Raw genomic sequence first — 25,903 nt, 5'->3', positions numbered from 1 at the left:
GAGTCGTTTTGGCCACAGATATTACTCCTTTCTCTGTGGATGCAAAATATGAACTTATTTAAAGGCCTGCCTATGATCCCTCCTCTATTGAACCAGACAAGATTGTATTAGTACCTTACAGATCCCTGAAATATCAGTACAGAATATAATCAGTGAGTCTCTTTGGCAAGCGAGCCTGCATTGGAGGATGTAGAGGTGATCAGACCTGCTGATGACTTTACCAGGAGTGTCAAGATTAGCCTCTGTGGAGGAGGCCCCTGAGGTATGTTGCAGGGCAGTTGGAGGTATTTCCTGTACAACAACAATGAGGTCAGAGGAGTGACGCTCTTGTGTAGGTCTACAATCTTGTCCCTGACATCCTTGGAGAGCTCTTTGGTCTTGGCCATGGTGGAGAGTTTGGAATCTGATTGATTGATTGCTTCTGTGAACAGGTGTCTTTTATACAGGTAACAAGCTGAGATTAGGAGCACTCCCTTTAAGAGTGTGCTCCTAATCTCAGCTCGTTACCTGTATAAAAGACACCTGGGAGCCAGAAATGTTTTTGATTGAGAGAGGATCAAATACTTATTTCCCCCATTAAAATGCAAATCAATTTATAACATTTTTGACATGCGTTTTTCTGGATTTTGTTGTTATTCTGTCTTTCACTGTTCAAATAAACCTACCATTAAAATTATAGACTGATCATTTCTTTGTCAGTGGGCAAACGTACAAAATCAGCAGGGGATCAAATACTTTTTTCCCTCACTGTATGCTGCAGGACAGTTAAGAGATATTTGCTCTGCAACAACAATGAGGTCAGAGGAGTGACGCTCACATGAATGGGTGGAACTCTGGGTGCCTATAATGCAGAAATACATTGGGGAGCACAGCTGATGCATCTCTCAATTATCTCAGTCGGTTATCCCATGACACCTGGATCATTCCCATGACCTGCTGACAAGTGATCCACACTTACATAACATTAAATTGCACCTATCATGGCATGATCACTGTGACAAGGTTACTTCAAAATAGTGATGAATGCTCACTGTTTTCTTTTTTCTTTTATTGATCCATTTGAAATGTATTTGGAAGAGTTATCTATGTGGGGAGCGGTGGCGCAGTTATTTCACTGCATTATGAACTCAACAATTAGAGTTTGATTATTTCCAACAGCAAACATGATTGATAAGTGCAAACTTAACTTATTGTGGGCCTCTGCTATGTTGATTGATCCTCAATTAATTACATGGTGAAGTGAGGAAGCATTAATACTGAGCAGATGAAGGCGGCCAGGCATGGTTCTGGACACACCACCACCTTTTTACCATGCCAGTGTATGACAGTGTAAAGTTTGTATTTGCTGTAAAGTATATTAACTCGATTGAACACGGAGGTTAAATCAAAAGATGTTTTTTTTTTCCTCTGGAACTTTTTAAAGAATGGAAACAGGAAAATAACACCACATATGCAGCTGAAGTTACATCTGTTCATCCGAGCATTCAAACAAATCTGAACCTGGCTTCACACATCTAAGTTGCAATTGAACATTAATTTATGCATTTCTGCATAACACAAATAGTATTATTTTCAGCACACTTTGCTTTGTTAGCTGAATTTTGCTTTTCTAAATATTCCTTTGTAGACAGACAGCTGAAATTGTGTGCTGTAAGTTTTGGGTTAGCATTAATTTTTAAGATACTTAGGCTTCCAGACATTAATGACCATTTGCCCTCTCATTGTGCCTTAACAGCCAGTGTGCTGAACTGGGGAATCTTTTTAACTATATTAAAAAATGAATAAGTATAGACGTGTAAGTCATGTGACTGTGTGTATATGCATTCCTCTGTGCCTCGATACTGACGTAGATGGTGTGGATACTTTTTTTTCTTTCTGCAGCTGACGCTTCCTCTGCAAAATTGTTCTGATGGAGCAAAGGGACTCAGTGCAGCTCGGTACAAAAATGCAACAATGCGACCAGTATGCAAACACAACGGATCGTACTGGAAATTTGAGACGGCACCAAAGAACTCACACAGGAGAGAAAACCTTCAAGTGCAGTGTGTGTGGGAAGGCATTTTCATCTTCATCTAATCTTAAACAACACCAGATAGCACATATAGGAGAGAAACCTTTCAAGTGCACTGTGTGCGAGAAGACGTTTGCACGGTCAGCACATCTTCAAAGACACCAGAGAGCACACACAGGAGAGAACCCATTCAAGTGCAGTGTGTGTGGGAAGGCATTTTCATGTTCATTTACTCTTAAACAACACCAGATAACACATACAGGAGAAAAACCTTTCAAGTGCACTGTGTGTGAGAAGGCATTTACACGGTCATCAAATCTTCAGAGCCACCAGAGAACTCACACAGGAGAGAAACCATTCAAGTGCACTCTATGCGGGAAGGCGTTTGCACGGTCATCAGTTCTTCAGAGCCACCAGAGAACTCACACAGGAGAGAAACCCTTCAAGTGCACTGTCTGTGAGAAGGCATTTGCATGGTCATCATTTCTTCAGATCCACCAGAGAACTCACACAGGAGAGAAACCCTTCAAGTGCACTGTATGTGAACAGGCATTTGCACAGTCATCAGCTCTTCAGACCCACCAGAGAACACACACAGGAGAGAAACCCTTCAAGTGCAGTGTGTGTGGGAAGGCATTTTCATCTTCATTTACTCTTAAACAACACCAGAGAACACATACAGGAGAAAACCCATTCAAGTGCAGTGTTTGCGGGAATGCATTTTCAGATTCATCTACTCTTAAAACACACCAGAGAACACACACAGGAGAGAAACCCTTCAAGTGCAGTGTGTGTGGAAATGCATTTTCAGATTCATCTACTCTTAAAACACACCAGAGAACACACACAGGAGAGAAACCATTCAAGTGCATTGTGTGTGGGAAGGCGTTTACACAGTCATCAAATCTTAAAACACACCAGAGAACACACAGTCATCAGAAGAAGGAGTGGAGTCTGAAATCGGCTTGTGAACGTCAAAGTGCTGCAATGAGCCCATCCCTCATGAAACAAGAACCAGAAGCAAATCTCAGCTTGGACACTTATAAAGGAATCGAGGTGAAATATGAAAAAGTGAATTTGAAATTTGAAGAAGTGATAGTGAAGAGCGAAAAAGTGAAGGTTAAATGTGAAGATGAAGATTCAACTCCAATATTGGACCTTCACATCGATGGAGGCAACGTGAAGCAGGAGGAGAATTCTGACTCTGATGCAGAGCGAGGCAACTCTCAGCAGTTTGTGGAAGTGGAGGTGTGGGTGGACTTCTTAGACAGTACAAAGTCAAATGGAGACCAGGTAGATGTGTAAGCTTGATACAATGATACTCCAATAGATTCACCTTTGTCACAGGCCTTTCATGAAAAGAATGTGAAGTTGAACACTCAATTCCTAGGTTCAACCTGCAAAGTAAGAGCAGCCAGTATTTGTGGACCTGTGGGTTGGGTAGATCTCTAACCAGGAGCGAGAGCCAATAAGCTCCCAAGCATTCACTATGTTATAATATTTGCATTTATATGGTGCTTGCTTAATTGCCTCAGTAATTCGGAGTTTCGTATCATATTTCATCACAAACACTCGAAGAGAATCACCAAGTGGCAGCTGCCCCTGTGTGGCATAAGGTGGCCCTGCATCAGCCTGCATGTGGGAATGAGTCTTTCAGTAGGGAGCGATGATTGATGTGTTATCTCAGTTGTGTAATACTGGTCTATACGTTTTTTAGACGTCTTCTGCTTGAGAGATGAAATGTGCTGTTTATTATGGAGTTTTACGCGCCGATTCAAATATGACAATTAAAACAACTGATTGTCTACTGTTCCCAAGATATTTAAGTTTTTACATTATACTTCTGTATATTGTGTTGATCGTAGAGTTTTACTCATAAATTGTAAACCTCGGTCTTTTAATGTATTTAATGTTGCTTTACATGGTCACATGTCACCTGTCTTGTTCATGTGACACTTAAAAATCAGTAAATAGGATATATAACTCTAATTATGAAACGAAAGGCAAAACTATTATGTGTATAAAATGACATAGTTACGTCCTTATTCAGTGTCTACTTGGTGCTTCTTGGCTTGTCTCTTGTATCCATTAAATTGAGCATCTCTTGTCACTGTCCAGCAATAGTCTGCAAGCATTGATGGGCTCCATTTGCCCTGATACCGTTTCTCTATTGTTGCAATGTCCTGGTGAAATCGCTCGCCATTCTCATCGCTCACTGCTCTGCAATTCGGTGGGATAAAATCTAGATGAGTGACATGTTGCAACCAAGGATTGTGTATGCCTTGAGGTTTTCCGCCAACTCCCTGTAGTTGCCACTAACTGGAAGGCTTTCCATGCCTCTTTTCCTTGCCACACTGCACTGTCAAATGCATGATCTCGAAGTTCATTAATCCTTTATATTAGCTTCACTTAACTTTGGCAAAACAAAAATGTGTCCTGTGCAAAATAAAACACCGACAAGTAAGAGAGCACGACACTGATTTATTGAGCTGATATAGGGCAATTTGTTCAGCAGAGTGATGTAAGCCTAGTTATGATTGCATCATCCATGACTTATAGGAATAACATGATGCAATTCATATCATGTATGATGCAATACTAGGTTCAGATTGCATCAATTATTGTTTTGCTAAAAAAGCTAGTACTGTCCAAACCCAGTCATAGATTTATTCATAGATCTAGTCAAAGATGTATTTTAATCATTTCTGGTTTAAATTGAGGTCCCTTCGCTTTATAACTCACTTATCCTCCACCATTCCCAAGTCAAGGGTCGTATAAACTGACCCAGTAGCATATCTTGAAAACTAAAGTGAATCAACAGTTTAAGCATCATTTTCATTCTCAGCGACCCAGAATTAGTAAAGTTGGACTACGTTTATTTCGGAAGCATTTTGGCGGTAGACCAGTGTAATTTGTGGGTAATATTTAGAATTTGGCAAATTTTGACCACGATGCTAGAATGCAATGGCCTACTTGTTTTGAATGACACAATAGTATGTTTAAACATCCACTGTTAAGCAGACGGTGCACGTTTTTTATTAATATTCCTTGACTAACTAGGGGTGCCTGTCATATTTGAAACTTGAACCTCTGCAACAAAAAGAGAATGCTCTACAACTTGGCTTCCCTCAATCTGAGTGCTGCAGGTGTAGGCCTCATCCAGACATATATCAACTTCTTGTATATACAATATAACATGATAAAGTAAATTTCAGTGCAGTAATTACATTTTGTCAATAAGCCTATCGATAATTTAGAATTATAATTTTATGAATACTTGTCTGATTTTGTGCAAACAAGTAAAATGTATTTCTATCAGTCAATTTCTATCAAACAAACATGGAATACGTGATGACTGGACAAAGTGTGTGCTTGGTAGTAACCTGCACACATAACTCACGTGAGAGCTGTTTTGTGATACGGGTCAAAGGGTATTTTTATGATTCAGGAAGCATCTGCCTCTGGAGCAAGGCATGCATGTTCTTTGAAATAAGGATAATTCACATCATTAATCAGTTGCAAGGTATGCCACTTAATGATACGTATGAAGTATTGGAAATGACGGCAGGAAACTCCTTGACGGGTAACACACTTTTTATTAAATCTTGACTTGTCACGATACAACGTGTGGTCTCTATTCTGCTGACTGCACAATTCACTTAGCTCGTGTAGACTCTCTGCCTCTGGCTACACTCTTCACTCGTCTCGTGTAGACCCTATGCCTCTGGCTACACACACATCACTCGTCTCGTGTAGACCCTATGCCTCTGGCTACACACACATCACTCGTCTCGTGTAGACCCTATGCCTCTGGCTACACACACATCACTTGTCTCGTGTAGACCCTATGCCTCTGGCTACACACTGCATGCTCACACTGCATGCTCCCCCTACACTCCGCCTCTGGGTTACACAGAGTCCCGGTCCCCACAGGACAGCGGGACTGGGTACCGCAGGGCCGTATCTCTTCCTCTCCGTCTTCAGTCTTCGCTGGTTACACTCTCCCTGTACGCCTGTGTGCATCACCTTATATAGTCCCTCCTCACGGGAGACGGAGCGGATGCGGACCTCGACGTGAGCATCGCTCCTTAGTGAACCAATCCCGACGCGCTATCTCTACGATCCGTTTTCCCCCAGCGCGTGTTTCCACTCCCCAACCAATCACGCCGCGCTGCCACCCGATCACTGCCTCTCCAGCGCGTCACCGGCACACAGCCAATCAGCACCACATAACCCACGACCCCGCGCTGACCCCTGATCCTTCACCGTCAGCGCGCGTCACCACACACACATCCAATCACTACGCGCTGGCACCCGATCGCTACCCCAGCGCGTATCACCACTACACGTATATGAGATACATTTTCCACAACACGAATTATAATTTTGTATTACGTGTTTATAAAGATTTTGTCAAACTAAGGACTAGAAATGCTTCTTGCTGATTCACATCTGGATGTTCATAATCATCGGTTGAAGGAAACCCGACTGCTCTTGAGACACAATACACCAATACCGGTCCACAGGTGGCTTGCACTGAATCAATGATGCACTCTGTTGGAAATTTGCCTTTTCCAAAAATGTATATTAAGATTGATTTTGCATGTTTTTAATGTAATAGTTTTTATAGATCTGGATTTAGCGAGTTGTGTCCTCCCTCGAGACAACAAAAGGTCAAAGGAGCACCCCCCCCCCCTTTGCTGCCTCGCCCACATAAAAGACATCTGGAGGTGAATTATTGAGATGACTGTAGGAAGGGGAGAAGTTTTGGGCCTTGATGTGATTTCAATAAACTATAACAGACACAGATACGCACATATCGTTTATTGTTAAATTTGAATCACAGTTCCTATGATCACTGTTACATTGTTTTTATAGCTTTATTTTGGTGATTTCGAAAACGTATGGGTTATCCATGTTTGTTGAAGTACCGAGTTAGCCTGATAAAATTAATCTAAATTGTCTTATGGTTATTATTGTTTGATTTGCATCCCACTGGGATTTTTGCACAGCGTTGATATACGGTGTTTTTTTCTGGAAGACTTTGCTGTTTTTTCCTGGATTTTTCTGTTGCGCGTAGTCACTTTAAGATGATCTTTGTTCATGTTTTTGTTTGTTGCGGTTGTACCGGAGTCAAGAGCTGCATGGCTCACAGGGCTTTATCTAATAAATGAAACTGAAACTTGAAATATCTGGACACAAACGGTCACAATCAAAATAACGCCTGCTCCTTTGTGAGAGAAATCAAAGACCAAAAACAGATGAATTCCCAGCCAAGGTGCGAAGGTGGTGTGTTAATTATTAACTGGTCATGGAGAAGCATTTTTCTGTCCCTTAAGTTGCATGAATAGTCATTTACTGGTAGGAACCTCCTGGTTACACCAACCCCCAGGGGATTATTGTGTCCGTCCGTCGTGAATCAAAAAATGGGAGGGGTGGGGCTGGGTGGAGAGGGGAGGGTGGGGAGAGGTTGGGTGGGGAGGGTGGAGCGGGGCTGGGTGGGGCGGGGAGGGTGGGGAGGGCATGGGGCTGGGTGGGGGGTGGGAGGGGTGTGGCTCGGTGGGGAGGGGCTGGTCACCCCGTGGTGCCCTTATAAAACTCAACGTTTAACCTACTCACGCCGGCTTGTCCCCGCCCTCACAGTCGGCCATATTTGCGGAATACACCACGCCGCCATTGACCGAGCAACCCAACGTTCCTACCAGCTCCCTCCGTAGGAATGTGTTAGTCGTTTGGTTTCTTTTCATCACGTAATCTTGCCAATGGATTAATTGATGTCACACTAAACATTGATAAGCATCTATTTTCCGAATCTACACACTCGCATGAATATTATTGTTTGAGATAATTATTTTAATCACGTAATCTTGCCCACAAATTCGCATGTACGCTTGTCTTGGGATATTTCTTTAATTGCATACTCTTACCAATGGATTCATTGATCCCCCCTTTTGCCGTTGGTCACATGTTTCGTTGGCACGGTTCCGTATAAATATTGCCATTTTTAAGGACTTTTAAGGACTTTCCTATCGTGTATTGTCATATTACTTTATTCTATTGCTCAATTTAACCACGTAACCATTGAGTTTTTAATTGTGTGGATCAATGAAGATGATATATACAGGAGTACTGTGGTAATTCCGATTATAGGTATGTATGCATATTAGAGTGTTTTTAGATGTTAAAGTTGCTTAACACAGAGTCTGAGTGATTCCTTCATGCATACTTATCTTAATTATATTAACTGTATCCTGCGGCGAGATCTGAATCCTGAGACCGGACATAATTACACTAAATCATAATCGGTAAAAGTTCAAGCGAGAATCATTGTATTATGACGATTGGTAATACACCCCTAGACAACGAAGCCAAGCACCCCACTCAAACATGCACACATCAATCACATCACACATGATACGCCCCTAGACAACGAAAGAGCCAATAATACACATAACTACATGCACACCTTTTGATAACACTTTGCAACAAAAAAATGTTGTCCCTGGGTAGTAAGTGTTATTTCCTAATTGCTTATGCCTCAAAAGTACAGAAAATAACTTATTCCCCACAAACTTTGCTTTTGTGACCAGGAGAGTGATATTTTAAAATGTACCTATTTTCCAGAACATTACAAATCGATTCAGTGCGGAGTAAACTTGGAGTAACTTCTTGAACTTTCCAGAACTTTCCAGTAAAATAAATAATATAAATACAGAGGCCTTAAGCCCACCGGTTCAGTTTAGTTATAGCTGCCTAAGTGGATACATATCTGCATTTTTCTGAGATGGCATCAAGAGGCTGCAAGCATCCGGCAGACATTTTGTTGTGTCTGCGGCCAATTTATCAAGATGAGCGAAAAAGTACTCTGTAGAAGCATCTGCTAAGATGTGTGAGGCCTACAAGGCATATTTCGGCATGCCTGTCCAGGATCAAGACAAACCCTGAGCACCTCATTTTACCTGCGAGCAATGCTAAAAAAACTTTGGAAGGTAAGATGGACAATTGTTGCTCAGAATTTTACGTAAAAAAATGGTAAATTGAAAAAGTTCTTAATTTTTTAATGTTTTATGATTTTCAATGTTATTGAAAAAATATATCATGAAAAATGTTGCGAGAATCTCTTACACATTAGTCATGGGTGAAAAAAAACATTTTTATAGGATGTTACAGAGGGGAAAGGGAGCCATGAATTTAGCTATCCCAAGAATTTGGTGGAACCCACTGACCACTCCAGCAACTGCTACTTCTGTATGGTGGACCCTTACACACGTCGGACTGTCAATAATGCAACTGCTATCACGTATCCAGACCTTCATCGCCCCGGTGCCACACTGCCATGAGCTCCCCGTACCCACTCCTCCGGAGAGAGAGCAGATGTCTTTAGAAGAGAGCAGCAAGTCATAGAGCGAGTAAGACGTAGATCCAGATGACAATTTCAGAGGTGGAGCTGAGGAGAGAAACCCATACTACCCCAACCAAAAAGACCTCAACGACTTTGATCAGAGATCTTGGTCTCACCAAGTCCAATGCCGAGCTTTTGACGTCTAGGCTCAAGTAGTGGAACTTGTTGGATGCAAGTGTGCAAGTCGCAGATCAGAACAAGCGTCGCCAACCTTTTTGCAGCTTCACCCGTCAAGATGTGCTCTGCTTCTGCCACAATGTGACCAGTCTGTTCGAGGCAATCGGAATCGCCTGTAACCAGAATAAGTGGCGCCTCTTCATTGACAGCTCATCCAGGAGCCTCAAAGCCGTGCTGCTCCATAATGGTAACAAGTACCCGTCTCTTCCCCTGGCTCACTCGGTGCACCTCAAAGAGGATTACAACAGCATCAAAACCTTGCTGGACGCCTTGAAGTATGAATACGGCTGGGAGGTCATCGGAGACTTCAAAATGATGGCATTCCTGATGGGTCTCCATGGCGGTTTTACCAAGTTTCCCTGCTATCTTTGCCTTTGGGACAGCAGGGACACCAAGGCGCACTACCACAGGCGGGACTGGCCACAGCGGACCGAGTTCTCTGTCGGGAGGAACAACAGTTTTCAGTTTTATTTATTTGGAATAACCCTGTGAGCCATTCGGCTCTTGATTCGGGTGCAACCGCAACACACAATCAAATTACAAGATCCATTTAAATTTTACTGTATGCAAATTGAAACATCCCCTACAAAACAATAAAATCTTCCAGAAAAAGCACCATTTGTTTATGCTGCGTACAAAAATGTGCAAAAAATCCCATTTGATGTTAGATCACAATAACAATCATAATACAATGTAGATTGCAATTTTAAGTATAACTCTATACTACATAAAACATAATCGGGCTAAACTAAACCTTTATAGAAATTACTAAAATAATGCTACAAAAACAATGTAACAGTGATCATAAGTAATGTGATTGAAAGTTTACAATAGCGACATACATAACATATATTACTAAACCTAGCATCCTTCGCTAGCTGCATGAGTCAATCCATAATAGCATGAGTAGCAATAGTAGTAGCAGCACCCTATAATCAAAATACATGATAATTTCTCGCATTGGTCATCTATAGCTATATATTTGATTTCAGGCCACTGGATAGCAGTGGCAGCTAGGGTTGTACGACTCCTCTAGAGCAGTTTTGAGTGATGGTCTTGTAGGTAATGATCCAAGCTGGAGTTTATTTGTGATAGCATTCCAGACCCTGGGGGCATCTATAGCAAAGGCCCTTCCTCCAGTATTTGTACGGCAATAAGGAATGCGAAGCTGGTAAATGAGAGAAGATCTTAGCTCATTTGTTTTCTGAAACAATGAGGAGATCCAGCAGGTAATCTGCGGATCTTTTTGTAAGTACATTGTAAATAAATAGTATCTGATGCATAAGCCATCGATCATTAAGAAATTTTAAGTTTGACCCAATGTAGAGATCGCAGTGGTGGGTCCAATATGGGCAGTTCAATGCAAATCTTAAGGCCGAGTGACATATTAAGTCAAGCTTTTTCAGAACAGTACTGGGTGCTGATTTATATACGATATCACAGTAATCAAGTAGAGGCATTATGGTAGCTTTTATAAATTCCAAACGGAACAGGTGGAAAGCAGTGTTTATGTCGATACAGAAAACCAATTTTTATTTTTGTATTTTTACCAATATAATCAATGTGTTTTGTAAAATTCAATTTTGAATCAAGGATAACCCCAATATACTTATACATCTGGACTTGCTCTATTTCATCATTATTTTTTGAATATAAATTGGGAAAAATAACGTCCTGCTTTAGTCCTGGTGAGAAGCATAGCAACTTGGTTTTGGAGGTATTCAGGACCAGTGGCGGCTCCTGCAAAATCTCTCAGGGGGGCAAATGTCTGGATGATTTATAAGGATAAGGTCCACCCATGCAAAGGATAAATTAACAGCTTAAGCATGTAAAGGCAACTTCACTTCTTTAATATTAATGAAAAATAAAGTGACTCTTACAATACATCTTGTTTGTTTCTATACTCACTATTAATACAATCCACTCAAGTTTCTTTTATTAAAAATTCCACTAGGTGGCGACAAATAAAATTGTTGACTGAAACGTGCTTACGTATGATGACGTAAGCACGTTAGTGCGAGCCCTCCCGGAAGCCATAGAGAATGCATTGCAGCGCCCCCCGTTCGAAAAAATACATCTTTGAATGTAAGTCTATGGGAACACTCTGGGCGATTCTCAGCCGGAGTTTAATCGCCCAAAAAGAGGCGGTACTCCACAGAACGTGACATGACGCTGATTGGACTATATCCAGAGGCACAGTGACGGCTAGCATGACTCTGTGGTTGAATGACATTGGTGGTGCGTCGCCCAATCGCCCTAATGAAGAAACCGCCCCTGTTCAGGACTAGTTTAAGGGCATCGAGCTGTCGTTGTAGTTTGTCGAAATCACACTGGAGCCTAGCAATTACGTCATCCGGAGAGCGTCCAGCAGTAATCAGTATAGTGTCATCTGCAAATAGATTTACCCTAAAATGATTCAGATCAGTGTCTAATTCATTAACATAAAGAGAAAACAAGAGGGGCCGAGGATTGCACCCTGTGGAACTCCTTTGTTATCTTAACACTGTTTGACCTCCAACCATCTGTGAAGACAGTTTGGGTGCGAGAAGAGTGGTGAATTTTTAACCATTCAACTACGTGTTTGGAGAAACGGAGGCAATTTAGTTTGCTTAGCAGGGTGTTGTGGTCCACTGTATCAAAAGCTTTGGACAAGTCAAGAAATAGACTGGCAGAGTATTGCTTTTTATCAAGGTCATTTAGAGAGTCCAATACAGCAGTTGCGGTGCTGTATTTTTTTCGGAACCCTGATTGTTTTCTATGTAATATATTGTTGTCAGACAGGAAACTGCTAATTTGATAGTTCAGTAATATTTCAAAAAATTTCATCAACAGAGACAAAATTAAGATCGGTTGGTAGTTATTTGGATCATCTTTAGGGCCTCCTTGTGAAGTGGACGAACATAGGAATGTTTACATTTTATAGGTACTGATGCTTCTTTGATGGATAGGTTGTAAATATGGACCATCGGTTTTTTATATTAGGTGACCAACAGTAAGCAGAGCAAAAACGGGAATACTATCTGCTCCAGTAGCGGAAGACCTTTTGAGGTTAGACAGTTGTTTTAGAACATTTTTTTCGTGTATAGGCAAGAAATTAAATTTGTTTAACGTTAGGTCAGTGGTTTCCGAAATTACTTGAGCTCGGGTTACTCCCAATACATTGTCATAAAGGTTAGCAGCTTCAGAAAAATGAAGGTTAAAATTGTCGACCATTTTTTGGGGATCTGAAAAACACTCCCAATTTCGGTTTACCGTAACAGGCATATTGTCTGTTTTAGATACTTTTTGAAGACATTTGATTGTTTTCCAGAAAATCCTGGCATTACCATGTGATTCCAGGAGCGCGGAGGAAAAGTAAACATTTTTTGCATTTCGTATTTTTTTGACGCATCTACTTCTTAAAATCCTGTATTCTAGCCAGTCATTTACCAAGTTACTTTTATGAGCAGATGCCCAAGCCTTGTCCCTAGTTTCCAATTGGGAGCCACTGGCGGACCCCCGGAAGGTGCTGATGCCACAACTGCACATCAAATTGGGCCTTATGAAACAATTTGTCAGAGCTGTAGATAAGGAGTTGGCAGCCTTCAAGTACCTTCAAGACTTCTTCCATAAGCTGTCTGAGGCAAAGGTCAAAGCCAGTGTCTTTGTCGGACCACAGATAAAAAAGATCCTGGAGTGCAATGAATTCCCCAAGAAGCTCACTAGTAAGGAGAAAGCGGCTTGGGAGAGCTTTGTCGCAGTGGTTCGTGGCTTCCCGGGCAATCACAAGGTCAAAAATTATGTGGAACTGGTTGAGACTTTGGTGAAGAACTACGGCATAATGGGCTGTAGGATGTCCCTCAAAGTCCATATCCTTGATGCTCATCATGATAAATTTAAGGAGAACATGAGAGCGTACTCGGCGGAGCAAGGTGAGTGCTTCCTCCAAAATATACTGGACTTTGAACGCCGCCACCAAGGACAGTATAACGAGAACATGATGGTAGACTACATTTGGGGGCTGATTCGTGAAAGTAATTTACAGTATAATCGTAAATCTCGAAAAACTACTCGCTTATAAATCTTTTGTAGTCCAAATTTTACTTGAAACTTTCGTGACTGCAGGAATTAATATTATTTGGTTCTTTCGGTAAAGTCACGTAGATAGAAAAGTTAATAAAAAACACTAATGTTGACTGTCGCCTGGTTCTGAATCGGAGTGAGTGTACTGGCAATCTATAATGTAGACTGTCGCCTGGTTCTTAACCTGAGTGAGTGTACTGGCAGTCTATAATGGAGACTTATCAATAATACGTCTACATTATAGACTGCCAGTACGCTCACTCAGTCTCATAACCATTGCTACAGTCCACATTATAGACTGCCAATATGCTCAGCTTAAAAACCAGGCTACAGTCTACATTATAGACTACCAGTACACTCACCAAACTTAATAACCAGGCTACAGTCGACATTATAGATTGCCAGTCCACCCACTCCGATTAAGAACCAGGCTACAGTCTACATTAGTGGTTATTTATTTATTTTTATTCACTTTATTTTTATTTAATTTTTATATCTACGTCACTTTACCGAAAGAACAAAATAATATATTTTGTACCGTATTTTCCTGCATATAACCCGCGGGGTATACCACTTTACAAACAAAACAAGACCCAGCGGGGTATAATGGTGGTGCGGGCTATCCCAAAAATATTTTACACGCGTGACATATCCCTTCTACATGACTTTACCGAAAGAACCAAGAAGAAGAAGAGAAAACAATGTCATAACTCGTTAATTTTTTTCATGGTAGGACTATCCACAATGCAACACTTACCTTTGACTACAGCACTGCTGAATAAACCACTAACACTAAAATTGCACATGTTATCACGTTTTAAATTAATCGAATTGTTCGTACAATGTTATATTTGCCCGTAAATTACGGTAATACTTTCAGTGGCTGTAGGGAGTGTAGGGGGTGCGAAAGTTTCAGCTGAAGCTTGGATTGCACAATGGGAAGGGCCTTAACAAGCGTCTATCAGACGCGGAGTCATAATTGATGAGTCCCTTAAGCAGCTGCTATTGACTGAGGACTATAGAGTCGCGACCATGAGCTTTGCTTCAAACTTCCAATGACTTTGTTGCCAGGAGGCAATGGCGTTACCGCAGTGCCGCTATTGTCTGAGCAGTGCGCAATCTACCAGTGCTGAAACTGTACAGGGGTAACTACCGGTCCAGTAACTGTAATGTGATGAGGTCGAATTCTGGTAAGCCTAACAGTACGCTTACTTACTTATGTAGTACCGTCGAATGCAGATCGACACCCGGGGTTGAGGCACACTAACGTGTATTACAATAAGCACAGGGGATACTTAATACTGGAGGGGGTAACGGCCCCCTCACCCGGATAGCTGGGAACACACGGCTAGCTACCCTGACCTGCCTCTTAATCCTCCAGTCTCGGGGCTAGGGGAGGCTGTCTGGCCCGACACTGGTGAGTCGGGCTACGGCACCCGGAGTCCCAGAGTCCTAGCTCTGATTCACGGGGCCCCGCCACTGGCTCGGTCCTGCGCGGCCCTTACAAGGGCGGCGTCTCAGGGGAGACCAGGGCTCTCTCTAGGCAGTCTTCGATCTTCAAGAGTTACCAACACATTCCGCCTCGAGCCCTGCGGCTCATCCCCTTATATCTCGACCCCTCCCCGCTGGGGTCCCAACTGTGGACGTCGTTGCGAGCACCCTCCCGTGTGCTCACGAAGCCCCGCCCACTGTGCTAGTTTCTCGTAGGATCCCATACATCTCACCTCTACACATATCTCCTCCGTAAGACCCCTACATCACCCCCCCCCCTGTACAGCTCGCAGCCGTCCCGGCTGCAACATTGACAATAGAAGTTTATTCACCCCTCGATCCCCCAGCGTGTGCCTCATTTTTTTTCAACAATAACGCAACGAGAAGAACAACAGGAAGGAAAAGTAACCCGACAAACCCCCCCCGAATAAATACGGAATCCGTAGGACGAGCGTATATACACGTGTTCCTCTTCCTGGAACCCCCCCAGCACGCACAGAACACACACAACACACAACACACTTAACAATCGTACAACGCAACGTGGCCCGTGCCGGGAACACAGCACGGACGCCCCACACCGTGAGCACAACGTGCGAATGTACACCGGAAAGAGAACCCACAAAAGATGCAAAAAAAATAAAAAATAAAATTTTCTTCTACTCTTTTTTTTCACAAGAGTTTTCGCATTTTTGCGCGCGTCCTCGCCGCAGGCCCGTCACACGGGATAGGCCCGGCCGGCAGGTCGTCGGCCGGCAGGTCGTCGGCCGGCAGGTGTTCATCATCGAGCGAGTCTGTTGCCGACGTCGCAAGACCCTCAGCATCATCTGCGGGGGTCGTCGGGCGTGAGCCCGTCACTCCCGGTGCACCTGTGGGTGGGACAGCCGGCGGCACGTTAGGCGGGAGCAACGGAGAAGACCCCTCTGAGTCGGACGCCCCCCCACATGTTTGGCCACGCGCGTGTGTAGTGGGATCTCGCACCGCAACGAAGGGTTTTAGCCTGGAGGGGTGTACAAACCACCGGCGCCTCCCCCATTGAATGCGCACGCACTGGGGTCTCAGGACCTCAACCACCTCGACGGGACCCCGCCACGGTCGCAGCAGTTTAGAGGAGGACGCGAGCGGTACCTGGGGACAGTGCAACCATGCCCTGTCCCCCGGCTTCCACTGTATCACATGCGCGCGACCCATTCTGAGGCGCTCATTAGCCCTCTGCCGCCTGGCAGAATTCTGCATGGCAGCATCCCGTGCCTCCGTTAATTTTTCCAGGTTGAATTTAACATGTTCGGCCAATTGAGTTTTCCCATGCAGCGCCGGGATCTGCAGTTGGGCCGGAACAGGTGGCTCCGGTTCGCGGCCATACATAAGGAAAAAGGGGGAAAATCCCGTCGCAGCATGGGGGGCCAACCGGTATGCTGACAGGACCCCCTGAATTTTCAAATCCCAATCTGTCTGTGAGTCAGAAACGTGCTGCGACAACATCGACGTGATGGTACGATGCAACCGCTCGACCATCCCGTCGGTTTGTGGGTGATATGGAGAGGTGCGAATCTTTTTAGTGCCAAGGATCTCACAGACCTGTTTGAGCAATTTGCCTGAAAAATTTCTACCCTGGTCGGTCAGCAGCCGCTCGGGAGCACCTTTGTCAAGGACATATCCCTGGACAAAGGCCTCCACGATGGCTGCTGCCGACTGGTTGGCCAGGGGCCAGGCCATAGGCCAGCGCGTGAAATATTCAACCCCGGTTAGCAAGTACCTATTTCCCCTGGGGGTGGCGGGGAACGGTCCTAGAATGTCCAGTGCGACGAGTTCGTTCACCCGGGAAGCCCTGATAGATTGCAGGGGCGGGTTCGACTCCTTCGCTGGTGGTTTGCGCTGCGCACATCTAGGGCATGATCCTAATAGATCCCCAACATCCCTTGTCATGCCCGGCCAAAAGAAATCAAGTTGGAGCAAGGCCAGGGTCTTTTGGGTACCCAGGTGGAGGAGGCGCTCGTGAGCGGCCCACACCACCCTACCCCGTAACCCCGAAGGGACCACCAGCCGGTGTCGACGGGATTTGCCGTCCCAATGCATCAACAAGCCACCGAGCATTTCCCATGCGTCGGCATCACCCCTCCCCCGCCCCCGGTCCCTGACGCGGCGGCGCAACGCAAGGAGGGAAGTATCTTCCATTTGCAACCGGCCCCATTCCGTAGCAGGCAACCCCAACAGGGAATCAGAACCCTGGTGTGCGATGGAATTTGTCACTGGTGCTGCATCGTCAGCAGCCGCCAAGACCGGAACAGGCAATTCAGCAGGATGCCTGCACCGACCAGACCCCAGGAGGCATGCGCATTCGGGGGTGGTCGGCATGCGTGACAGGGCGTCCGCGTTGGTGTGGCGAACGCCCTTACGGTACGTGGTCTCAAAATCAAAATCCTGGAGAACCTCCAGCCATCGAGACAATTGTCCCGATGGTTGTTGGACTCGCAGGGCGTACTGTAGCGCCGCATGGTCCGTACGGACGGTGAAACACTGTCCGTACAGATACGGCCGGTACTGCTGGATGAAGTAGACAATTGCCAGCAGTTCCCGACGCGTGACACAATATCGTTGCTCCGCTGGAGACAACACTCGGCTACCGTACGCGACCACCCGTTCCACGCCCTCGACCACCTGGGACAGCACGCCCCCAATACCTGTGTTGCTCGCGTCGGTATCGAGCACAAAGGGTTTCGAAAAATCGGGATAAACCAGGGGAGGGGCATTAACCAGAGCGTCCCGAAGTGAGCGGAACGCAGCCTCCTCCTCCTGTCCCCAATGGAAGCGGACCCCCTTTGACGTCAAAGCGTGCAAGGGCTTAGCAATGGTGGCAAAGTCCGCGACAAAGCGTCGGTAGTATGACGCGAAACCAACAAAGCTCCTGACCTCTCCCACCGAGGTGGGAGTCGGCCAGGAGCTGACGCACTGCGTTTTGGCGGGATCGGTAGCAATACCCGAGCGTCCTACGATGTGCCCCAAATAACGTACCGATTCGCGCAACAAATGACACTTTTGAGGTTTAAATTTCAAATTAGCAGCCCGCATTTTGAGGAAAACGGCCCGCAACCTCTGGAGATGCTCGTCAAATGTTCTGCTAAAGACGATAACGTCGTCCAAATAGATTAAACACGAATCCCACTGCAATCCAGCCAAAACCAATTCCATCAATCGCTGGAAAGTCGCCGGCGCCGAGTGTAATCCCATCGGCAACCGGTTAAATTGGAAGAGACCATGTGGTGTACGGAATGCAGTTTTTGGCTTAGATTCATCGTCCAGAGGAAGCTGCCAGAATCCCGAAAGCAAATCCAATGTGGAGAAGAATCGCGCCCCCGCCAAGGCGTCGAGCGATTCATCAATACGGGGAAGCGGGTATGCGTCAGCAACGGAAATTTTGTTGAGGCGGCGAAAATCGACGCAAAACCGCAACGATCCATCCTGTTTCTTTACCAGAACGATCGGTGCTCCCCACGGGCTGGTAGAGGGGGAAATGATATCGGCGGCTAACATGTCATCAACAGCCGATTTGACATGATCCTTCTCGGCGGGACTCAGCCGGAAGGGATTTTGGCGTATGGGCGCGCTGTCACCAGTGTCAATATGGTGACGCAGCAAATGGGTGCAGCCCAGATCGAATTTGTTTTGACTAAACACATCGGCAAATTCGCGCAACAGTGTCCGAAGTTTTTGACGCTCTGCATCCGACAGGTCCGTCGAACCCGCACAAAGCGCCTCAAGCCAGCCTTCATCGGTGTCCGAATGTGGAGTCGGCAGAGTGGCAGCGCGCATGTGATTTGCGACAGACTCCTCACAGGGCACCGGCGTTGCGTGAGCAAGCACGGTCCCTTGGGGAATTACCACAGCCTGCGACCCCACATTGAGGACCGCGATGAAGGGGTCCCCGTCCCCCCTTACGATGGTCTGAGCGGGAATCAAATGCGGCCCGCTAACCCCAGCCCTAGACGGCCCCAGCAGGATACCCTGGTCCCCAACACTCTACAAACGCGGGTACCGTCACGAACGCCGACCGATCCGTAGTAGGGGAGGGCAAAAACGCCATCCGTCGTCCCGACGGGAGCTCAATGCAACCCTGATCAATCATAATCCGAATCGGCATTTTGCCCAAGAAATCCGTCCCCAGCAGGCACGGAACCGCCAGTGAGGAGGAAACGAAAATAGGGCCGGACAATTTAATATCACCGATGGAAATTTGCGCGCGAATCTGACCCATGATACCCAATGAGCCCCCGTTAGCAGCGTAGAATGGGACATGAACCGGTAGCAAGGGACGACTTTGGACAGGAAGAATGTTGTATATTAGTTCCGAAATGATGGTCGCCGATGCTCCTGTATCGACAAGGATACGCACCTCGACCCCGTCAATATACCCTACTACGGCCGACGACCCCGACGGCGCAGCCAGAACGCGATGGGCCAACACGGACCACTGGGCGGGTTCGATTTGGGTCCCCATAGTGGTTCGTGTTGGCCCCACGGTGTGCAATGTTGGCCCCCCGTTCGTTGCGGTGTGTACATGTGTAACGGGTGTGTGCTTCGGCCAAACATGTGGGGTGCCGCGACTCGCCGGGTCATGTCGGTGGAGCTTGGGAGGAGGAGGAGGACCGGCGTCCCGGCGAGGCGTCGTCCCACGCTGTCAAGGGGAGCGGCACCCCGAGGCGACGTGGCCCCGGATGCCGCAGTTATAGCAGCGCGGGAGCGCAGGTGGTGAAGACGCGCGGTCGGAGCGGGCCGACCCATCCCGGTCCGCCCGTACTCCCATCCGCTGCTGCTGTCGGAAGTCAGCGGCGTAGACCTCCTCCGTCGGTGGGGTGATGGCAGCCACCATACGCCCGGCCGCTGCCCTGCTGGCCTTCCTTCGCTGCGACAGGAGGTTGGCGTGGAGGAGCCGTGCCGCTTGGAGGGAACCCATCTCCGCGTCCTCTTGCGCGACGATAGCGACGTCCAGGTCGTCCGCCAGCAGAAGGATCTTCTCGGTGACCGTGGCGTCGATGCCCTGGTCATCCATACGAGGGAAGGCCGTCTTTGCGAGCGCCAGAAGGCTCGTACGGTAGGCGAGGGGCGACTCCTTCGCACCCCGCTGGCGATCGTAGAATCGCTGCCTACACTCCGCCGAAGGTCCGTAGACCCCAGCCAGCAATTGCAGCGCCATCTGAAGAGTAGAGCGCTTGTCCCTCGGTGCGGACGTAAGAGCGGCGAGGGCATCGCCGTCAAGGAGCGCCGGTAGCGCGCAGAGGGCTTCGGCGTCTGACCACCCCGCCATCTCTTGATGCGCGAGGAAGCGCCGCTGGAATCCCCCCCAGTCGCCGTCCTCAGCCACAAACTCCTTCAGCGGGGGCAGCCTTTGGTGTAGCGCAGCGACCGCCGTGGAGGACCGCACTTTGCTGTCGCCGCAACTCGGCTGAGCGTCAGCCCGAACGACCGATGTGATCGCCTGTCGCACAGGTAGTGACGCTCCGTCCGAAGTTGATGACGCGGCAGCCCCAGCAGAGCCGATGTCGGACCCCAGGCTGAGGTTGGCCACGCCCTCGGCAGCTGCAGCGGCGATGGCGGAACTTTCAAAAGTGCCGTCGGTAGAAATGGCGGGAAGGTGTAACCGCCGTCGGCCGTCCTCGCCCCGCAGTGGTCCAGCAGCCCCCAGCCGAGTGATGGTCTCGAGTGTGGCGGCAGCAGCGTAGAGCAGCTACGCTAATCTCGCGTGCGCCAGCCGAAGTCCGTCGGACAGCGACTCCCCTTCCTCCCGATGCCCCGGTAATGGTGCATTCGGTCCCGGCTGCTCGTTGCCCCCATCAGCCGTCTCTGGTAGCGCATTTCCCGCGGAGTCGTCTGCCTCCTGCACCCCGGCCCGAGCTGTCCATGTTCGTTGTTGTTTTTACTTCTGACGCCAGATGTAGTACCGTCGAATGCAGATCGACACCCGGGGTTGAGGCACACTAACGTTTATTACAATAAGCACAGGGGATACTTAATACTGGAGGGGGTAACGGCCCCCTCACCCGGATAGCTGGGAACACATGGCTAGCTACCCTGACCTGCCTCTTAATCCTCCAGTCTCGGGGCTAGGGGAGGCTGTCTGGCCTGACACTGGTGAGTCGGGCTACGGCACCCGGAGTCCCAGAGTCCTAGCTCTGATTCACGGGGCCCCGCCACTGGCTCGGTCCTGCGCGGCCCTTACAAGGGCGGCGTCTCAGGGGAGACCAGGGCTCTTTCTAGGCAGTCTTCGATCTTCAAGAGTTACCAACACATTCCGCCTCGAGCCCTGCGGCTCATCCCCTTATATCTCGACCCCTCCCCGCTGGGGTCCCAACTGTGGACGTCGTTGCGAGCACCCTCCCGTGTACTCACGAAGCCCCGCCCACTGTGCTAGTTTCTCGTAGGATCCCATACATCTCACCTCTACACATATCTCCTCCGTAAGGCCCCTACACTTATCTACCAGTTATGTGTTACTTATTTATTGGATATTTACTTTTGTTACTTATTTACTGTTTTAAGTTCACTCGTTTCCGGTTAGTTTGTTTACTTTGTGCACGTTATGATTTTAATGTTAACAATTGATAATGGAATGTATTACAAATGTAAACTTTGTATTAATATGATGTAATTAAGCTGTGGTAATGACGTTAAAGATATGAATGCATGCGGGGTATCTGAAATTAGTTTTACACACAACGCTATTTTTGTGGGGTATATGCGTCTGCGGGTTATATGCGTATACGGGCTATATGCGTGAAAATACGGTAGTCATTTTTGTATTACTTTAGTATAAATACATGTTAATTTAGATTCAATTGTTTTTTTCTGACTTTATGTAAACGAAAAGACACAAATTCGCCCGTTTTCTCATTGAAGACAGGCACATTTCAAAATATCACTGTCCTGGTCACAAAAGCAAAGTTCGTGGGGAATAATAGCCATTTTCTATCTTATAAGGCATAAGTAATTACGAAATAACAATTACTACCTAGGAACAAAAATTGTGTTATAGTGTAATAATATAAACTAACATACACATTCTACACAATAGATCATATCCATACCTTTTAACGCAATATTGTACACGTTTAATCACGCATACAAGTGATCACATTACACTTGCACTCAATGAACATGAAATACACGTTTAATTACATTTTGAACTTGACCAATTTTTGCATAATTTCACACATTTCCATAATTACATGGATTTGCAGAAATACACCAATTACCATATTTTTCATTTACATTTTTAATATATTTTTTTCACAACACTATATACAACAACTCCCAGAAGGCTGTGCTTTTTACAGTCTGTGTAAAACATTCCTTTGTTTCGTGGAGAGACCGATAAATGAAAGAGATGTCTGCTGAGCTGTTTCATCGCAAGGAGGTAATTTTAAGAGCGTATTTGGAATGTTTCAACAGATTTTTGTTACAGATTTATATTCTAGTCTAGGTTTTATTGAATTTTAACCTCTGTTTAAATACACTTTTTTTAAAATAACTGTGTCCATCGGTATCCACACATTGCTTACCATATGTTTACTTAAATATGTAAAGCCCCCTCTGGAGACGTCACCTCAAAGTCATGAGTGGGTGATGTCAGCGCCTCCCTATCTCTGGTTTGTGACCTCACCAAGAGCAGAACGCGCCTCGTCCACCAGACGTGACTGAGTCTTGGAATTCATTTGCACGGTATCATACCTCATCTCAAACAGTCGACCGCCACTCCCATGGTGTAACTGTCCCTGTTCCGCATGAGTTTACTCGGCAGCGGTCTGTAAGTGGAGGTTCGTTGGGTAGCTTTTGGATACTTGTTAAAATTTGGTAATTGTTAACAATTACATTTGCATTGAATGCCTTATTTATTTTGAATGACATCGGAATAATTTTAATATACACTGTGAAGTAGACGGTGCATATTTTCAGCTGCCTACCGCATTTAAATCTTGAACCCCTTCAAAGGGAGAGAACTTTGGCAATTAATGACCTGACAAAAACACTTCCCGAACAGATCCTCTGTCATCCTCATGTATTGTACCTTGCTCAACTACACTGGACCAATGGACCTAATCATAATACATTTCTTCTCAACCTATCCCAAATGAACTAAAGACGGCCACTCAACTAGATTCTGAATGAACCCTCAATTGCTCTTGATAATCCAGCTAAGCTATGGGATCGATGTGTAGGTTGTAACATTAACAAATTATTCAGTGACGTCTAGCAATGCAGGACTGGCCTGCAACACTGACCACTGTTGTAAAGGAGAGCCGACACAAGATTGCAGGGGGTTCGTCTTTTAATCCTTTTCTCCCATCCACACCTGTCCCCAGCCATCCCAATCTCGTTCCCGCTAAAAGGCCCCTTCTTCCCGCCCGTTCTCCCCTTATATCTCGTCGATTACCCCTCCCACTAACCCTCCTATTGGTGGGAATCCTTCCCCTGACACCCCTACATCACCCCCCCCCCCCCCCCCCCCGGAGAAAAAAAAAGTCCTCGGTTCTGCCTCCCCCATGGACCATTTAAGTCTCCCCATGCCTCCCCCACTGACAGTGACAACAGCCCTTAACCCCCCCCCCCCCACAACCATACAATGCAATATAACGCAACAAAATCATTGAGTGGCCTGCCCGGGTCTCCAGCCAGCATCCCGTAACAGCCCGGACATCCACAGGCAGCAGATGACCGTGGCGGCCCCCTCCTTCGAAGGCCCTCTCGTCGCGGTCCCTGGTTCGGTGGCGCCGGTGTCGCCTTGCCTGGTGCCGCTGTCTCTCCGGCCCCCGCGGCTCCCGGTCGTGCTGCTGCTCCGTCAGGCCTCACATGGGGCGCTGTAGGTGACAAGGGAACACAGGGCACCGAACCCCCTGCCGGTCGGCACGTGGTGGTTGGCGACCTTGGCCTGGGTAGGGATGATGATGGTGGAGAGATGTATGGCTTAAGACGGGTGGGGTGTACAAACCATCATCGCTTACCCAGTTGGATCTGGACGCACTGCGGTCGGAGTGCTTTAATGACCTCGACCGGCCCTTTCCAGGGTCGGTGCAGCTTTGGTGAGAGGCCAACCGGCACCTGAGGACAGTGTAGCCATGCCTGGTTCCCGACTTCAAAGGGCTTGGCTGTCACTGTACTCTCCCGTATCCGTACATTACTCTCTTGGCTCATGGCCGATGCGGCCTCCGCTGCTTGGCAGGCCTCTCTCAAATAAATGAGGGATGTCTTTAGTGCCTTTGGCCATGCATCAGCTCTTGCGGGAATGTCCGTCAGCTGCACCTCAATAGGCAGAATGGGATCCCGTCCGTACATCAGGAAAAACGGCGAGAACCCCGTTGCCACATGCGGGGCCACCCTGTACGCCGCTAAGACCGATGGAATGTGGAGGTCCCAGTCGGAGTGGTTTTCGTCCACCACTTGGGACAGCATGGCCGCTATGGTGTGGTTAAGCCGCTCCACCATCCCATCGGTCTGTGGATGATACGGAGATGTTCGGACCTTTTTAGTGCCCAGGATAGAACAGACGTCCTTCAATAGCCGAGAGGAGAAATTCCTGCCCTGATCCATGAGCAACCGCTCTGGTGCTCCCTTATCAAGGATATAGCCTCCCACGAAGTCATCGGCGATGGTCTGTGCCGTTTGGTCTGGGAGGGCCCACGCCATCGGCCACCTCATGCAGTACTCGACCCCAACCAACAGGTATTTATTTCCCCGTGGCGTGACCGGCAGTGGTCCCAGGATGTCCAACGCAACCAATTCGTTGACCCTGGTCACCGTGATGGGCTGTAGGGGCGCCCGGCTTACCCGGGGTGGCGGCTTTCGCCGCGCACATTCGACGCAGGTAGCGACCCATCGGTGCATGTCAGCGGTCATGCCTGGCCAAAAGTACCGACCCTGTAATGTGTACAGTGTCTTCCGCCCCGCCAGGTGCAGCAGCTGGCGGCCGTGTACGTCCATAACAAATTGTTGACGCAGCGACTCCGGAACTACCAGGCATCGCCGGCGCCCTGCCGGGTCCCATCGCATGAGGAGGTCCTCCCATACGATGTACTCATCCCCCCCCCTGCCTCTGCTGAGGCGCGTCGCATTCACAGTGGGGCTTCCTCCAGCTGTAGACGTCTCCAATCGTCCAAGGTCAGCCCCAGGTCGTGGTCGGTCAGCTGGACCTCACCCTGTGTGCCCTCCGCCGTGCGTACAGGAGCGATGACCGTCCCCTCCGGCCTCGCCTCCTTGCAGCGTGCCCTGCCTGTGGTGCATGCACAAGGGCCCTGGCGCGCCAGTTGGGACAATGCGTCTGCGTTGGCGTGTCTGGTCCCTTTGCGATGCACCACTTGGTACCTGTACTCCTGCAGGCGCTCTATCCACCTGGCCAGCTGGCCCGAAGGCTGGTCGATGCGGAGCGAATACTGCAAGGCCGCATGGTCAGTGCGGACCATAAATTTGCGACCATACAGGTAGGGTCGGAATTGCTGCACGAAGTGAACGATTGCCAGGAGTTCCCTATGTGTGACGCAGTAGCGCTGCTCCGCTGATGAAAGCACGCGACTACCGTAGGCGATAACCACCTCCCGACCCTGCTGGACTTGCGACAAGACACTGCCGATGCCCACATCGCTGGCGTCCGTGTCCAGGATAAAGGGAAGGCCAAAATCCGGAAAGGCCAATGGTGGTGCATCTGTCAGACGCGAGCGCACCTGCTGGAATGCCTCTTCCTCCAGATGGCCCCAATAAAACCTCTGGTTTTTCGC

The 25,903-nt window shown here is 47.4% G+C and overlaps 1 protein-coding gene and 1 long non-coding RNA gene across 2 annotated transcripts in view; one reads left to right on the top strand and one right to left on the bottom strand.

Annotated features, from left to right (window-relative positions):
* The window catches only part of LOC144953549 (uncharacterized), a 78,100-nt gene that overhangs the window by 25,036 nt on the left and 27,161 nt on the right, over positions 1 to 25,903 (top strand). The window contains exon 2 of the mRNA XM_078884109.1: positions 1,882 to 2,896. Within this exon, the coding sequence (XP_078740235.1) occupies positions 1,910 to 2,896 (987 nt within the window). The 5' untranslated portion in view covers positions 1,882 to 1,909. The remainder of the gene's footprint in view (positions 1 to 1,881; positions 2,897 to 25,903) is intronic.
* LOC144953578 (uncharacterized) overlaps positions 23,780 to 25,903 on the bottom strand; it is a 12,886-nt gene continuing 10,762 nt past the window's right edge. The window contains exon 3 of the long non-coding RNA XR_013640838.1: positions 23,780 to 23,992. This is a non-coding gene — a long non-coding RNA (uncharacterized LOC144953578). The remainder of the gene's footprint in view (positions 23,993 to 25,903) is intronic.

The sequence above is a fragment of the Lampetra fluviatilis genome, chromosome 78 (genome assembly GCF_964198595.1).
Source record: "Lampetra fluviatilis chromosome 78, kcLamFluv1.1, whole genome shotgun sequence".
In the NCBI taxonomy this organism is placed as follows: domain Eukaryota; kingdom Metazoa; phylum Chordata; class Hyperoartia; order Petromyzontiformes; family Petromyzontidae; genus Lampetra; species Lampetra fluviatilis.
This window is presented reverse-complemented; position numbering and strand designations above follow the sequence as displayed.